We start from the raw sequence: 17,575 nt of genomic DNA, 5'->3' as shown, positions 1-17,575 counted from the left end.
TGAAAACTATAGGAATGTTCACAGCTTTTTCAAATATTTTGAAGATAAAAATAACTGCTTAAATTACAAAAAACAATATTAAGTATTATGGAAAATTAGAAGATACAAGACAAAAAGAAGAAATATTTTAAACAAAGACAAAACTTTAAGTGTAGAAATCAGCTGACAGGTTGTCAGGAGCTAGCGGTAGGGACATAGTCACTGCTGCAGAGGGACTGAGGGGACAGCCATAATCTCTGCCAGCACTATCCAATAATTGAGCTACAAATGCAAGTAAAAAGTAAGAGCTAATAATTTTTAGAGACTTTAGGTGTGTGTGTGTGTGTGTGTGTGTGTGTGTGTGTGTGTCTGTTTTTCCTACACAGCTTAGTTTAGAAAGGACTGGTGAAAATTTAATTAGTGAAGTTTTAAAAAAAGGATTTGCATGTGTTTGACAAGATAAAGATGAGCACAAATTGTTTTGAGAAAGGACCCAATCAATGCTAATTCTAGGAAAGAGCTTGTCATTTCTGTTTCATAACCACTTCTCTTGCAATAGCATTAAAAGTCACTTGTCTCGGACTTCCTTCTGCTTCTGTTACATAGCATGCTTTGTAGGAACTATGTTGACAGTCAATCTGTCTAGCTGTAGGCATTTTTGGGGTGTGTATGGGGGGGATGGAGCACATACCTCTTGATAGGAGGAGGTTGTGGAGCAGTTGGTTGTGGGAGAGTAAGTTTAACTTTCAGAACTAAAGCCAGGAGGTATTTTTGGTTGTGGAACAATGTGTCATGGGTTATAAATAATGCCATTTGCCATTTGGCAGCTATTTTGGTGTTTTCTTTTTACACCTAAAAAAAAATCCATGTTTACATTTTGTCAATACTGACCATACAAATGAATAGGTCTAGGAGAAATAGGTGGAAAGAATAACTTCTAAATAGTCTTAAAGCCCAAATTCTTGGACTGAATATTAAAACGATAAAATTCATTAGGGTCGGAAAACCAGTCCCATAAGTGTAGGCTGGGAAGACACACTGATAGATTATTCCACAACATTCGAGAGGACCAACTGTGGTGTCCTGGTTTTGAACCTGACAAGCTGCGGAATACATTAAAGAGGTAGGCCCCAGGTTAAGAAGGAGGTAAGCTCTTCGCCTTTTGTTTCTTCTTCTTAGTTCAGTATCCTGTGCTCTAGAAGCAGTTAATCTAAGTCTGCCCCTTTCAAGATGAATTTTGTCTACCTCAGAGGTGATCAAATTTCATTGTGCATTGAAAATGTAGGTCCCTGTCCCCAGAAATTTCTAGTTTAATAGATAGAAATGGGGCCTAGAATCTGCACCCTCAACATGCCCTTGCTGGTAGACTCCTCCTTGGGAAACACTGATTTAGAACAACCAGTTAGACTTTTATTAGGTTTTCTCTATTATCCGACACTATGATGAATTCAAATAAAAGGCAGGGTTCCTGTTGTGAACATGCTCACGCGGCTTACAGCACAAGGCAGGCTTCTTTAGTGGGACAGTTGGGATGAAGTGAAGGAGCTCAGAGCCCAAGGGCCATGCCACCAACAAGTGACACAAGGGTATGGGGTGGATTCAGTTTAGTGGAGACGAAATTGGGTGTCTGGGCACTTTGAGGAGGGAGGTAGTGTGAGAACCAAGAGGGAGGATGGCATCACCTGGGGGAGGAGCTTTATTTTGATATTGGCTGCAGTTTTGGACACCAAGGAACTGTTAACAGGCAAAAAGAAATACGGAAATTAGCAAGTAGACATGAAGGAAATCTCATTGTCAGTGGTTCTTGAACTTGAGCGTGCCCTAGAATCACCTGCAGGACTTGTTCAAGCACAGACTGCTGAGTCCCACCCTCGGAGTTTCCCATTCAGTAGGTCTGGGATGGGGCCTGAGAATTTCCATGTCTAACAAGTTCTCAAGTTCTGCTGATGCTGCTTGGTTTGGGGATCACACTGTGAGACTCACGGCTCTTATTGAATGTGTAAACAATCTATAGGTGAGGATAGGAACAGATTGTGGGAGCAAAATGGAGAAGGGGATGGTCATCTGGGTGTTACGTGACCTACAACTCCTATCACATGGACTTATCTTTTCCCCCTTTTCTTCTGAGATTTGTTTACTTTTAGGGCAGCTGGTCCAACCAAGAATGTTCTGGGGGTGGGGACAGGAATGGGGTCATCGAGAATAATTTGAGAACTACAAGTCTTATATTCAGCATGGAGCCACAGTGCTTTAAAAACTCTGGTCATAATTGTATTTCTCAGATTTTATAAAGAAAAATGTAAGAAAGGTATTTCATATTTTAGTACTGACTTTTACTCTAAGGCATATTAACCCACTGCTCTATGGAAGTCTCAATTCCATAGAACTCATGACCTTAAACCCTCAAACTTGCTCCTCCTCCAGTGCTCTTTATAAACAGCATCATCATTGGCCCACTTTTTCGTGGCACAGGCTGGGTGTCTTCCTGGACATCATTCCTTCTCTCTCACACTTTCTCCCCGCAGCTGGTCAGTCACAAAGCCCTGTCACTTCCATCTTTTAATACAACCTGTCTACTGTGTCCTCATCATTTTGCCCACCAATTCTCACCTGGACCTTCCCCCATATTCTCTGGCTTCCTTCGGATTCCTCACCTATGTAGGACCCAGAAAGATTTTTTTAAGAAACACAAACTCCCTATCAGGTCACCCCTGTGCTTAAGACCCTTCAGTGACAGCCCTGAATAATCTTTAGATTCTTAAAATGGCCCTCATGGGCCCTGCATGACATGGTCCCTGCCAACATCTTCCTCTCTGTTCTTTAACCTCCTGTCCCAGTCACAGTTTCACTGCTTGAACTAAACACATGTACAACCATGCTCTCTGCTGAGGTGATGCTAGACCTCTGTTCCAAGGGTATCCACGGAGAAGCAGGGGAGAGTGGTGTGGTCCTTAGGGAGCCTTCGTGGGATTAGAAGACGGCGGCCCTGCAGGCAGATGTGGCCCTGGTGCTGGAACAGGCTGGATCGCAACCTCCACTTGCCAGGGCAGGGCACCCTGTGTGGGACACAACCTGCTTAGCCAGAATGGTGACCCTCACTCGACGTGTCACTTGGTTTGCCTCCAAATGAAAATAGGTCTGTTTGTCCTATTTCGAAGCAGAGTCCTGGACAAGGTTTTGAAATCCCTGGTAGCCTGCTGATGTAGTAATCATTGTACATATAAAAAGGCTCCTACCATGAAGCTGTACAAATTGGTTTTTGCGTGACTAGGATATCCTGGATGTGTCTTTCCAAGCCAGCATGTTGCTTGAAAACATATCTGTGCTGCTTAACGTACTTGCCCTGTCTCACCGTTGAAGATTCGGAGTAATTTGCAACCTAGAATGTGTTTAAATGCTAGCATGTAAGTTTGGAACGGAATACCTAAAGCCAACAGACGACCGTGGTTTTAGTATGTGGAGGAGGGCCTCCAACTTGTTGGAGTGGCAGGACATTCTTTCATCTGACATGTTTGCTCTTGTGAAAATGACTTGAAGTATGTGGGACCTGGCAGGAGAAGAAATGGGAGGAGACCTCATTCTTGGTAGGCCTGAGTCATCTTATAAAAATTTAAATCGAGCGTTTTATTAAGCACTTTCATTGTTGGTACAAAACTATTCATCAGTCCTAGATTGCTTTGATGTACATGTTCTATATCCACATATCCTCTGCCAGGATCCTAGCATAAATCTCTCCCTGAGCAAACACTGAATAAATACCATTATGATAATTTTGCCTTTGATTTGGGGGCAGTTTTGTTTCTTGTTTTTCAACTCAGTGTTGAATATTGTTTTTGTCTTTTTAAATCTTTTTTTCAGCTTTATGGATGTGCCAACACATTATATGTGGCAGGGGTAGTATAAGAAAATATGAAATACAACCAAGCATATGCAATACTTTGTGATTTTAAAACTAATGGACATTCTCTGGAGGTCATTTTTGGGTCTCTCAGTAGGAATCGGATTTGAATATGGGAGCAAGTAATCGCTCTGTAAATGTTTGTTTTGAAATGGAAATCGCTGAATGTGTTGCATCTAATAGGATTAGTGTGTTATGCCCATTGCCAGGTTATAAAAGGCAGCTGCTGAGTGTTGTCACTGAAAAGAATATAACATGTCCAGCAGATTGTTGCCTATAAAACACATTCGTCTATATAGAGCAGTGGCTGGGTTTCTCAGGCCAGTTGCACTCTAAACTCTGCCTCACGGGATGCCCTGTACCTTTGTAGTCATTCCCAACTCAGCATCTTGCCACTTGTATTAGTTTGCCAGGGCTGCCATAACAAAGCACCACAAACTGGGTGTCTTTCCAGGAGCAATGTCTTCCATTTCTGGAGACTGGAAGTCCATAAAGGTTGGAACCTACTGAGGACTTCAAGGGATGGACCTGTTCTAGGCTCCTCTCCTTGGCTTGCAGATGGCTGTCTTCTTTTTCAGATCATCTTCCTTCTGTGCACATTTCTGGGTCCAAATTTCCCCTTTTTATAAGGACACTGGTCGTATTGGAATACGACTCACCCTAGTGATCCCATTTTAACTTTATTATCTCTGAAAAGACCCTATCTCCAAATAAGGTCTGGGGTACTAGGGTTGGGATGTCAACATATGAATTTGGGGGGAGACACAGTTCAGCCCAGTAGAACACGTATAGTAGAGCTTTGATACAAATTAACCTCAGAAATCTAGCAATATTCATTTGGAGATCTTCTATAAGTCACCAAAATAAATCTATAAATTAGCTGAATTTTCACCTCTTTTCCTGACCCAGCAGAGCACCTCATGTTGGTGGTGTTGGTTCTGCAGATAGCAGGGCTCTCTCCTCACTCATTTCATGAGTCACGAGATCAAAAAGTGTTAAGTAAATGAAAACAAAGATGAGAGCAGCACCTTTAATAAGGGGACTTCAGTCACTCCCTTCCTATCCAAGTCCATGACCTGTAAAATGTCTAACCTGTTCCAAGTTTCAAGGATTTAAAATATAATAACACGGTGACCCGTGATGTGTTTTTACTTGACACATGTTTTAGTCACACTGTTCTTGCATATCCTTCATTTTCCACATAAGCCTTGTGTAGCTGAGCGGTTTTGACACCCACAGTTCCAATGCTTTGGGCTGACGGTTTATGTCAAGTGCTGGCAGCTTGTGATGCTGTCCAGTGACCCCTTCAGAGCTGTAGATCCTTGAGCTGAAGGATGTCTTCCTTTTCTCCTCTGGGCCTTTCCAAGTTCCTGGGAGATCAGGCATCTTCCAAACCTCTTCCTCTGAAGACCGCGGGGTCCTGTCATACTTGTCTGCCCCGCTCTGTGTTTTAAGCTGACCTCACGCCCTGTTCCCCAATGTGCCATGTGTTAATGTGGCGGGTATGGATCTTCTTAGGCTTCCGGGTGTTGAGGCACTACTCTAATTTTGTTTCTCTTAGCCTCAGAGACAGGGATGAATGGGATCTTCTCTCCTGTCTCTACTAAATAAGTCAACTTTTGTCTCCCATCAAGTATATCCTAAAATGTCAGCAATCTGTTAACAAAACTACCATCACTGTGGAAATAGAATTTAGGGCTGATTAGATACCACATGACAGCTTCCTTATGCCTCTGTGAGCCTGTAACAGTATGGAAGGAGACGAGGTCAAGGTGCTTTCTGACTCTGTGGGAAAGGCCCTGTAATAGTTACTATTAAGATAAAGTAGATTATAGTATATATACTAGAGGCCCAGTGCACTGGGGAGCAGAGTCCCTCAGCCTGGCCTGCGCCCTCTTGCAGTCTGGGACCCCTCTGGGGATGTCTGCCTGCTGGCTTAGTGAGCCTAACCCGGCAGTTGGACATCCCCCGAGGGGTCCTTAGCGCTGCCTGCTTGCTTGCCAGCCAGCCGTGAGCCCAGTTTCTGGCTGAGTGGTGCTCCCCATGGAAGCCCACTGACCACCAGGTGGCAGCTCCTGCGTTGAGTGTCTGCCCCCTGGTGGTCAGTGCACGTCATAGTGACCAGTCGTTCTGCCATTCAGTCAATTTGCATATTAGGGTTTTATTATATAGGATTTCCCTAAGATAAAAGGCCAGTTCTTTCTTCATTAAAAAGCCAACTCTCCTTTCTTTCTGTCCTCCCCCCAGTCTGAGTATCTCGCTGGGTAGCTCAGTTGGTTGGAATTTCATTCCATACACCAAAAGGTTGCAGGTTTGATTCCAAGTCAGGGCACATACCTAGATTGCAGATTCCATCCCTGTTCCAGGAGCATAAGGGAGGCAACCAATCAATGTTTCTCTCTTTCTCTATCTCTCTCCTTTCCTCCCTCCCTCCCTCTGTCTTCTTCCTTCTTTTCCTAAAATCAATAAACATATCCTTGGGTGAGTATTTAAAAAAGGGTTCTGCATAGTTTTTGGAGAGCTTGTCTCTTTTTACTGTCACAGTCCTAGGGCACTAATGCCCCAGATCTCTCGGTGGGGTGAGCACTTAATAAACGTTATTTGCTTTTCTCACTTCTTTTTCTTCCCTGTTTCTCCGCCTCCTCCCTCCTTTTTTTTCTTTCTTTCCTTTTTATGTCCTTATCATCATTGTTGTTGTTTTTAGCATAATTTGTAGGGTAGGAGAGGTCTGTCATGAGAAAGTATTTATGGAACCAATGAAGGGTGCTGAGCTCTGGACTTCATATAGAGCAGAAGGTAAGCGTAAAAGTCCCACACACGATGTTCTCAGCTGGTATCTGGCAGAGACAGAAAATGTAGTTGCTTGGAGCCGATATTTATGGAGCCCTTAAAATGGACCAGGCATATGCAAGGCACCTCACACACATTTTCTCAAACCATTTTCTGAACTCTGCAAACTCAAAAGAGCTGCTCCCTTACATTGAAAAGATTGTAGCTCTAAAATAAACCGTGGGGCTGTAATATATAGCATAGGAATATAGTTAATAATATTGTAATACAACTTTGTACAGTGAAAGTTTCTAGACTTATCGTGGAATCACTTGTAAGGTATATAAATGTCAAATCACTTATGTTGTGCACTTGAAACTAATTTAATATTATATGTCATCTATAATTTTTAAATAAGTAAATTAATTACAAAGAAAAGATTACAATCCTGTGCTCTGATTTATAGGGTAGAAATTGAGGGAGGACATAAAGGATTTCTGTCACTCTTGTGTTGCACTAATATTCTATGGAATTTTTCTTATACTCTGATTAATGGCTATCTCTCTGTCTTTGTTTTCAGAACCATTTGTTTGTTTTTCACCCCCCCCCCTTTTTACGGTAAAATTGACATACAACATTTTATTAGTTTCAAGTGTACAACATAATGATTTGATATTTGTATATATTATGAATTGATCACCACAATAAGTGAAGTTAACATCTATCACCATACATAGTTACAAAACTACTTTTTCTTGTGATGAAAACTTTAGTAATACTTTAAACAATAAAGAATTTTTTAAAAAAGAAAAAAACCTTTAAAGTTTTACTCTGTTAATGACTTTCAAATATGCAATACAGTGTTCTTAACTATAGTCACATGGTGTGTATTACATCTCCAGGACTTCTTTCTTTTATAACTGGAAGTACCTTTTGACCCTCTTTACCCATTTTGCCATCATCATTCCTCTCCTTCCCCTGCCCCCCACCTCTGGCAACCACCAGTCTATTCTCTATATCTATGAGCCAGTTTTTGTTTGTTTGTTTGTTCAGATTCCACATATAAGTGAGAACATATGGTATTTGTCTTTGTCTGTCTTATTTCACTTAGCATAGTGCCCTCAGTGTCCACTGATGTTGTTATAAATGACAAAATTTCATTCTGTTTATGGCAAAATAATATTCCATTGCAGGTTGTTTTCCTTTATTAGCTATTGTAAGTAGTGCTGCAATGAACACAGGGGTGCATATATCTTTGGATTTAGTGTTTTTGTTGTTTTCACATAAATATCCAGAAGTGGAATTGCTGGATCATATGTAATTCTATTTTTAATTTTTTGAGGAAACTCTATTTTGTTTTTCATAGTAGCTGCATCATTTACATTCCCACCAACAGAGCACAGGGTCCCATTTTCTCTCTATCCTCACCAACATGTTATTTTTTGTCTTTTGGTAAGTCATTTTCACAGGTATGAGATGATAGCTCATTGTGGTTTTAATTTGCATTTCCCTGATGATTAGTGATGTTGGGCATCCTTTCATGTATGAGTTAGTCACCTATATGTTTTCTTTTAAAAAATGCCTATTCAGATCCTCTGCCCATTTTTTGATCAAGTTGTTTATTTGCTATTGAGGTGTATGAGTATTTTTAAAATATATTTTGGATACTAACCCTTTATCAAATATATGATTTGCAAATATTTTCTTCCATTGCATCGGTTGCTTTTTCATTTTATTGATGGTTTCTTTTGCTTTGCAAAACCTTTTTTTTGTTTTTGTTTTTTTGTTAGTGTAATCCCACTTGTTTGTTTTGTTGCCTAGAGGAATTGTTTCAATCCAATTTTTTGGCCTTATTTACAAAATATTATGGATTCAATTCCCCAAGTACATATTGAAAACCCCATTGATGCACATTTAGGGTGTTATAATTCTGTTTTTGTTTGAATCTCTTCTCTGTCACTTTGCAGCCATGCAACCTCTTCAAGTGATGATCTTTGATGACATTTTTTTTGGTGCTAGGATATCCCAAATTGCAGTAGGGATCAGGAGAAATAGTATGTGGGGATCACTCATTTTTAAGGCATAATTGTGGAGTCAGAGCTAGATCTGTAACTTATAAAGGGTGAAGAGAAGGATTTGGGAATTGTTTTTTGTTTTTGACTGGGAATTTTAGGGCCAAAAGATTTTCAACATATTATTCATGGAACAGAAGGAAACTGAGGATTAGTTTGTGATTGAAGATATACAAGAATGAGGGAGTCATTGTTTAAAAGGTTGGGATGAGATCAAGAATGAGGATGAAAAGTTTTGGCAGAAGACTGTGATCCTGGAATAGGCCAGTAAGTGTACGTAGAAATTTTAGCTAGAGGAGAGCTCTCAGGATTCTCTGTATGGTAGGCTAAGAAATAATCTACTGAGATTAAGGGTCTGCACGAATAGGAATAGATTAGGGGAGAATTTTATAGGAATTTTTAGAGACAGCCATTATGAGGAATGTGATAGGGAGGGAACTAATGATGAATAAAAGGATTGTTGAGTAACATGAAGTGCTCAGTCAAGGTTGAAGTTAGATATCAGGCATTTGAAGTGGAGCCAACCCCACTTTCTCTAGCAGTGCTTGGTACAGCTGAATCAAGACATAGCAAGCAGGTTCATAAGGAAAAATACACTTTTAATACTAAATTACTTCTTAACAGAAGGTAGGACTTGAGGCATCCTGAGATTAAGATAATTCACAGACATTCAATGCATATGGTATAAGCAGCAAAAATGTGAAAGCCAAGAATATTATTCCCTTGTCTGCTTTTAAACTCAAGCACCATATTAAATAGAATTTGTGCCCCCATCACTTAGAATATCACACTTTGGGGGTGCCACTTGAAAATAAGACAGATGCGATCCTTGGCTGGGAAAGTTATGTCTCCTGCAGGTGGTCTCACATAATCAGGTCTGTGAGATGGACTTTATTGGAGAACAAATGCAAAAATTGGCAGATGGTCACTAGAATGGAAACTCCTCAGTGCCTGGAATAGTTTCTGGCACCTGGTGGGCAAATGATAGATATTGAATATATACATATGAATAAATTTATCCATGTCATTTTGAAGCACTAGTCCTACCAGATATTGTAAAATATGGAAAGTCCTGGTTACGTTGGCTATTTGGTAGTCTTGCCCCTGTCATTCAGCATATCGGTAGCATAAAAGCAAGCTTTCAAATTCATGTCAAAACAATGCAACATATTTACTGGCTCTGCTTTTCTTCTTCCCCCTCCTTCCCCCCGCCCCCAATCCCTCTCCTAAAAGCTATGGGATACCAGGACTTTTATTCAAGTGAAAACAAAATCTAGGTTGATGATCTAAGACCTAAAAGAGCCAAACAAGTCCATTAATGCACTGTTGTTTCATATGCAGTACTACCTAGCATGTTTGGTGGCTATTAATGAATAATTTTGTTGGTGGTTATTCATTTATTCTTCAGTCCTTTGCTGAGCACCATGTCCTGAGCTAAGCTTGGCATAGAAGCGATTAAAAGTGGGGCCTTCATTCTTTAAAAGCTCAGTGTGGTAGAGACAACATCCCATGGACCCAAATTAAGGGAGCCCACCTTCCAGAGACACACCTTTTCCCTCACCAGGTATAGTAATCTAGTAGAGGTAAGCCATGCTTCCACATGGTACCTGATAACAGAGTTTTTTTAAAGTGCTATGAGAGTTCGTAATGCCGTTTGTGGTAATGGGTTTGGCTTGGGTATTCTGCCATGACATACAGCTTTCACGGGCAAGATCCAGCTATTTCATTATGCCTTACTGTACAGGATGGCAGGGGATGACTCTCCGTGGGTGATAATTTTATAATTCTTCTAGCTTCCTTTCTTCTGTGGATGGAGGCAGTACTTGTTATGCCTGGGGCTGGGACTGGGTAGTCAGTTGCCTCAGTAAATGGCCACTCCATCCTTCTGTGGAGTAGGCCACAGCCCTTGAGTCATTTCTTGTTCCCAAGAACTATATCAAATTCCGTTAGCTTTTCCACCAAAATATACACAAGGTGGTACGAATGTTGATATGTGTTACATAGGTGTGTGCATTCATCAGAACTCATCACATTGTACAGTTAAGACCTGTGCATTTCACTCAATGTAAATTCTTCCCTTCCCCTCCCTCCTTCCCTCCCTCTTTCCCTCTCTCTCTCCCTCCCTCCCTCCCTCCCTCCTTCCCTCTTTTTCTCAATACTAAGTATATAAAGCCCTCCCTCCCCCTGGGCCTTTGTATTGGCTGTTGTTTTCCACGTGACTTTCTCCCTCACCTCTTTGCTCAATGTCACTTTATCAGTGGGGCCTTCCCTGGCTATTAAAATTGTAACTCCTGCCGTTCTCTTTCTGCACAAAGAGCCAGCACAGCGTAAAATTAAGATCATGGGCCCTGGAGTCCGCCTGTCTGGCTTCAAATCCATTTTCCAGCTGCTGTATGTCTTGGGTGCCCTGTGTGTGCCTCTGATTTATCACCTATAAAATAGGAGTAAATATTGTGTCAATGGGGTTATTGTGAGGATTCAATGAATCAATACATGAAAAGCACTTACAAACAGAGCCTGGTACATAGTAAGCTAATGTTTATCCTCCTGCCTTGCTTTGTTTACTGTATTATGTGTCACCGGGTCACCTACTGTATATTTAAATATACGTATTTACTTATTTATGGTTTCTTGACTTTAGAGCAACAACTTTTAATTTTCTTTCTCTTCTTTTTCTTTCCTGTTATATCCTCATCGCTTAGAATAGTGCCTGGTGTATACTAGTAACAGATACTCAAGAAATGTTTAGTCAGGAGGGTGAATAGCGAATAGGAGAGGGTCTGTGCACTTCGAGAGGCTATTGGATGGGTTGGGACAGGAGTTGGCACACTTTTGCTGCCAAGGGCCAGATAGTAAATATTTTGGGCTTTGAGGGTTTTAACTACTCAAGTCTGCAAATAGCGTGAAAGCGGCCACTGATGATAATAACGAATGACTGTGACTGTCTTCTAATGAAACTTTATTCCCAAGAACGGGCAGTGAGCCAGATGTGGCCTGTGGGCTGCAGTTTGCCACCGCCTGGGTTGGGAAATAATTTTTGGCCTTGCTTTCCTGGTTCTCATCACCCCTCCCTTAAGCACATCTCCTGCAGCCAAGGCCAGCCATTCAGAACTGAAATATAAATGACTTGAAAAGCATTGTTACCCATTATTACCTGGGCCTGTACTCATTAATTGTACAGAATTTCCATGGCTTTTAAGACTTTAATAGTGAATAACAATGTCAGGGATGTTTTTTGTCTTTTCACCTGAAGAATTTCAGGGCTCTGGCTTTTATTTTGTGTCCGTCCCCCCCGGGCCCCCCCCCCCCCCCGCAACAGCTGAAAACATATCTCTACTGCTGATGGTGGCCAGAAACATGTATGCTATAAAAGCAAAAAACGTTGACATTCCACTTACTGCACAGCCACAAGCGTAACTAACACCCAGTGGAAAGAGAAAGCAACAGAAATTACCCACTAGACAGACAGTTTCGTTTTTAAAATCATTATGAAGTCTTATTCCTCCACAAAACTGTCCCCTCGCCCACAGTTTTTCTCACTCTTCCCAGTCAATTTGGTATGCTGGCAAGATTCTTCCATTTTCAAACATCGCATGTTTTGGGCTATGTTGTATGAATGACAAATGATGAAAACTTAGCACAAAATACGTAGCCTTTATTGCTGTAATGGAAACAAAGTGGATCAGAAATTGGCACTGTGGGTGCTGTGCTGCCTTGGAATTAGACGTATAAGTAGTTCAAGTGTATGGCTGCCATTGCTGTTAATTTTATACAACCAAAAATCTTTGTTTCACTTCTTCTGAATTTCACCGTATGTCATCGTGTCAGTGCTAACAGTTTTCTACTTGCCATTTCATTATTTTTATCATTTGACATGTGTGCAGAGAGAACAAATCTGAACCACACTCCCCAGTTCTTGGCGCTCTCTCGCTCCCTGCGTTGCCCCTTCTCTCTCCATCCAGGGTCCGTGGCTGCAGTGTCCAGCGCTTGTGCACACACTTGCTCCCAACACACACATGCAGGGGTCTCCAGAGCAGTGCTCCTCCAGCCATCTCTGCTGAAGGACCAGTTTTTTCTTTTTTCTTTTCTTTTCTTTCTTTTTTATTGATTTCAGAGAGGAAGGGAGAGGGAGGGAGGGAGGGAGGGAGGGAGGGAGGGAGGGAGGGAGGGAGGGAGGGAGGGTGGGAGGGAGGGAGGGAGGGAGGGATGGATGATGAGAAAGAATCATGGATCAGCTGCCTCCTGCACATCCCACACTGGGGATTGGGCCCACACTGGGGATTTAGCCCACAACACAGGCAGGTGCCCTGACCAGGAATCGAACCATGACCTCCTGGATCATAGGTTGACACTCAACCACTGTGCCACGCCAGCCAGGCTTGTTTTGTTTTTCAAGCTATCATGGATTGATTCTTTCTGTAAAACCCAATTTTTAAAAAAATGGCTAGGCCAGAAAAATTGTCATATAATTGGATATCACAGGAGGGTCAGGTTGCTATAAAATATTCTAAATACTTATTCTCAATTTCTGTACTTACCACATAGTGGACCAGTACCAGCAGGTGGACAAACACCAGCTCACAGACCGCATTTTAAATATATTTTTATTGATTTTTTACAGAGAGGAAGGGAGAGGGATAGAGAGTTAGAAACATCAATGAGAGAGAAACATCCATCAGCTGCCTCCTGCACACCCCCCACTGGGGATGTGCTCGCAACCAAGGTACATGTCCTTGACATTCATTGCTGTAATGGAAATATTGCTGTAATGTCCTAGTCAGGACATTCCAAGGTACGTGGAATCGAACCCGGGACCCTTCAGTCCGCAGGCCGACGCTCTATCTACTGAGCCAACTCAGTTAGGGCACAGACCGCATTTTAAATAGCATGACTTTAGAGCAGCCTTTCTCAAATGCTTTTGACCCAGTGTAAGATATACTTTCTTGTGTGATGCTGCGATACATATATATCCATGTCCACATGAACGCACACATTCTGAAAACACTGGGATGTCAGCTACCTAAAGGCATAAACCGTTTTCTTTTTTTATTTGTTGTCTTCACTGTTCTATCTCTAATGCCTGGCACAGGGTAGGCCTTTCATACTTACTGCGTGCAGATGTGTATGTGTAACAGAATCAAAAGTTTCTCAGAACAGTACTTAACCTTTTCTTCCTGTAGGACACTCTTATGTTGTCTGTTTTGCTAAATAAATGTAGATTGCAGTCTACTAAATTTATTTCACTTCCTTCTAATCTTAGGGTCATGACCCATGACTTATAAAACACTCCCGTAGAGGCTGCTTATATATAGGCAACTTGTCCTTCCCCTCCTTTCCCCTCCTAGAGTAGCTATCCCGTACCCCTGCCCTCCGTACCCCTGACTTCAGTCTGGGTCCCAACAGCCCAGAACTGCTTACCTCTTAGCCAGCTAAGCCTAGATTGGTAGGCATGGGTAGGGTACTAGGAGCCAGTTGGAGTCTACAGATTTTTTTAAGAACAAAGAAGAGATGGGTGGGGGTTAGGGGTAGAGTGGTTTGAAAAATTAGAAGTTAAAACCTGCTCAGGGCCCCTGATGCTCCTCCATCATATTGGGAGCTAAGTTTGCAAACCCTTAGGAATGACATCGTTCCGAAGGAGCACAGTGAATTGGGTTCACCGGAGTCTTGAACAGTATAAAAATTCGTCCTGTGAGATTATAGATAGAAAGGGTAAGAGCAATGATCAAATTTATCCACATTTATCTTAAAAGTTAAGATGAGGAGATAGGTTTCTGGCTTCTGCAGTTAAGAGGGAGGTCACACTGTGGGCCAAAACAGGGACTGTGGGGGCTGGAATAGTTATGACATAAAAGTGTAAGTGTGTGTGTGTGTGTGTGTGTGTGTGTGTGTGTGCATGTGTGTGTGTGTGAGTGTGTGTGTGTGTATGTGAGTGTGTGTGCGTATGTGAGTGTGTGTGTGTGTGCAGCCCCTGGAGCGGAGGAGCACCGCGCTGCAAGCCTTTGATGTCCTCCACAGGAGGTCCAGGGCTCAGAGATCACACACAGCCTCTGTTTTCACGGAGCTCACAGCTTAATCAAGGAGACAGATACTGTTAAATTAAGGCTCTTCTTGGAGGTTGGTCATCCTGGTCAGGGCAAACGAGCTGTGTGATTAATACCTACTGACTTCAGTGAGAAGCACACTTGGGAACAACATGAGTTTTGGTCTTAAATCTTACTACCTGAGTTACCTTAGACAAATTTAAACTTTGTGCAGCCATAGTACCAACAACACTAGATTGGGAGGCGGGGCATTCTTTCGATGTATCACAGTATCTTCAGACTTACTGATATTTAATACATATCAGTTTTTCAAATAGCAGCAACATCCTCTTATTCAAAAAGTGAAGGATCTTGGCTTATTGTATGAACTTTTGTATCAACTCCTTTCTGGTTGTCATTCCTAAATATTAATAGCATGCAGATGAAGAGCTCATTTCCTTTCATCTGCCCCCATTTTCCCATGCTGCTCCATTTATTTTAGTACTTGCCAGCTTTGCCCCATCATTTTTGTTGCTCTTTATGTTAGTGAGCAAGAGAAGTGACTTATACTAATACACAGTCATTTATGCTCCCCTTTTTATGGCCTGCCTTACAATTCTCTGTGAGAGGCTGTTCTATTTTCTGAGTATGTTTGTGTTTATGCAGGTGATTACTATAGCAAGTATTTTCTTATTTGGTTTGTAAATATTTGCTGAGCCTTTGGTATGCTTGAAGTTATGATAGAAAAAAATAAAAATATTTAAGACAGCGTGTCATGATGTAGGGTGTTTGAAAATCCTGTTGTCTAAAGATATGAATGGAAAAATGAAATATTTTATTATGGAAAATCTCAAGTATATGAAAATGTAGGTAGAATAAGCTAATGTTACCCCATATACTTATCCCTCACCTTCAACAATGATCAAATCATGGCTAATCTTATTTCATCTATATCTTTACCCTATTCTATTCTCCTTTATTATTTTAAAGCAAATTCCACATATTGTATTATTTCATTCATAAATATTTTACTAATCATCTCCAAAAGTAAGAACTATTAAAACTTCAAAATTAAAATAATTCCTTAATATCACCAAATACAGTCAATGTTCAAATTCCCAGTTATATCATCAATATTTTACTTAATAGAGGCCTGATGCATGAAATTTGTGCACAGGGGAGGGGGCCCCTCAGCCCGGCCTGCACCCTCTCCAATCCAGTACCCCTCGGTTGGACATCCCTCTTGCAATTCAGGACCGCTGGCTCCTAACTGCTCACCTGCTTGCCTGCTTGATCACCCCAACCACTCTGCCTGCCTGCCTGATCGCCCCTAACTGCTTCTCCCTCCCAGCCTGATCGATCCTAACTGCTCCCCCCACTGGCCTGATCTCCCCTAACTGCTCTCTCCTGCTGGCCTGATAGCCTCTAACTGCTCTCTCCTGCTGGCCTGATTGTCCCAACCGCCTCTGTCTCAGTCTAGAAGACGTCCGGTCTATCTGGTCTAATTAGCATATTACCCTTTTATTAGTATAGATTTTACAGTTTGACAAATTTTTTAATGTGCTGTAATATTAGATATCACCCCTGCTGCTAATATCCCCATCCTTTTTTATTTCAGCACTTGGTCTGTCCCTTGATCCCCACTTCTTAACATGTTTTTTTTTTCACATGACTCTGAATTAATTTTACTGGGATGTTAGAGCAGATTGAAGGTGAAAGGATTTGGACTAACACAGTGGGGAGGAGAAAGTATGTGGTGACAGATACATAGCAGACAACCAGAAAGCACGGAGGGTTGCTTAAGAATCTAAACATGTTGCAGACATCAGGACTTAGTGGAAGTTTCAAGGGAGGATTTTTCAGGTTAAAACATAATTGCTTCTTCAGAGCTGTGATTCTTGGATCAAAAGTGAGAAGCGGGGACTGGGGAGAGGAGCTCTGCCCTTGTTTACCTTGGTAGCCAGTTCCAACCTCATCTGGATGGGGCGTGTGTCCCAGGAGGAAAAATGGCCACTTTAGTCCTGGGATGGAGTGTGCTGAAGAATCATGTGAACAGATTGTAAAAACCCAGGTTGGTGGGGCCCAAGGACGTACATTCTAACTAACTCCCAGGTGATGTTGCTGCTGGTCCAGGAACCACAGCTTGATAACCACTGATAGTCCTTCCTACTCCCTGTTGGTCTTTCCATTTTTAAGACATTTTATCTTTCCTGTTGCTGCATACATTGGAACCCATTGTGTAATTGATTTAACATCCCTAGTGAGCATCTTTGTGGAAAAATTGGTGAGAAACCTGTGGGTGATTTATATGAAAATATATTGTTTTTATAATGATCATATGATAATATGGCGCTTCACCAGCCTAGTGGAATGGATGTAAACATGCTCTTTCATTTTTCTTTTTTTCAAAATGCCATCAGCTTATTGGTCTAGTTGAGGATGACTTTATTTTTTTGTTTGTTTTTTATCGTTGACAGTGTCCCCTCTCCCCCCCTCCATCTCCCACTGCATGGAACATTCTTTCTTTCAATGAAGGATTTTTTTTCTCTTAAGTGTCTTAATCTCAGTGAATTGTATCCATCTCATGGCACAAAATTAGAAGTTCTCTTTCAAACCTAAACATTCTACCTAAGGAAAGCTGAGAAGAAAGCTAGGACAAATGTCATTCTCACCAAAGTTTAAAACAAACTTTGTAATTTTCTCACAGCCTGTCTTTCTTTCTTCACAGAGAGACTGGGCGGCTAGCCTGACCTAAAACATCAGTTAGTCAGCAACTCTGCAAAAAATTGTGTTTTTTCTGCCAAACCTTTAGCCACCACACCCATTGCTGGAACTTT

General features: G+C 41.5%; 2 protein-coding genes across 5 annotated transcripts in view; one reads left to right on the top strand and one right to left on the bottom strand.

The window, feature by feature from the left end:
* Positions 1–2,605, bottom strand: part of CUNH12orf71 (chromosome unknown C12orf71 homolog) — a 9,998-nt gene extending 7,393 nt beyond the window's left edge. The window contains exon 1 of the mRNA XM_014454081.2: positions 2,590–2,605. Coding sequence (XP_014309567.1) covers positions 2,590–2,605 — 16 coding nt within the window. The remainder of the gene's footprint in view (positions 1–2,589) is intronic.
* PPFIBP1 (PPFIA binding protein 1) overlaps positions 1–17,575 on the top strand; it is a 161,264-nt gene that overhangs the window by 79,207 nt on the left and 64,482 nt on the right. The window lies entirely within an intron of this gene.

Source organism: Myotis lucifugus, unplaced genomic scaffold, assembly GCF_000147115.1.
Source record: "Myotis lucifugus unplaced genomic scaffold, Myoluc2.0 scaffold_30, whole genome shotgun sequence".
In the NCBI taxonomy this organism is placed as follows: Eukaryota; Metazoa; Chordata; class Mammalia; order Chiroptera; family Vespertilionidae; genus Myotis; species Myotis lucifugus.
The sequence above is the reverse complement of the archived record's forward strand: the minus strand, read 5'-3'. Positions and strand labels throughout refer to the sequence as shown.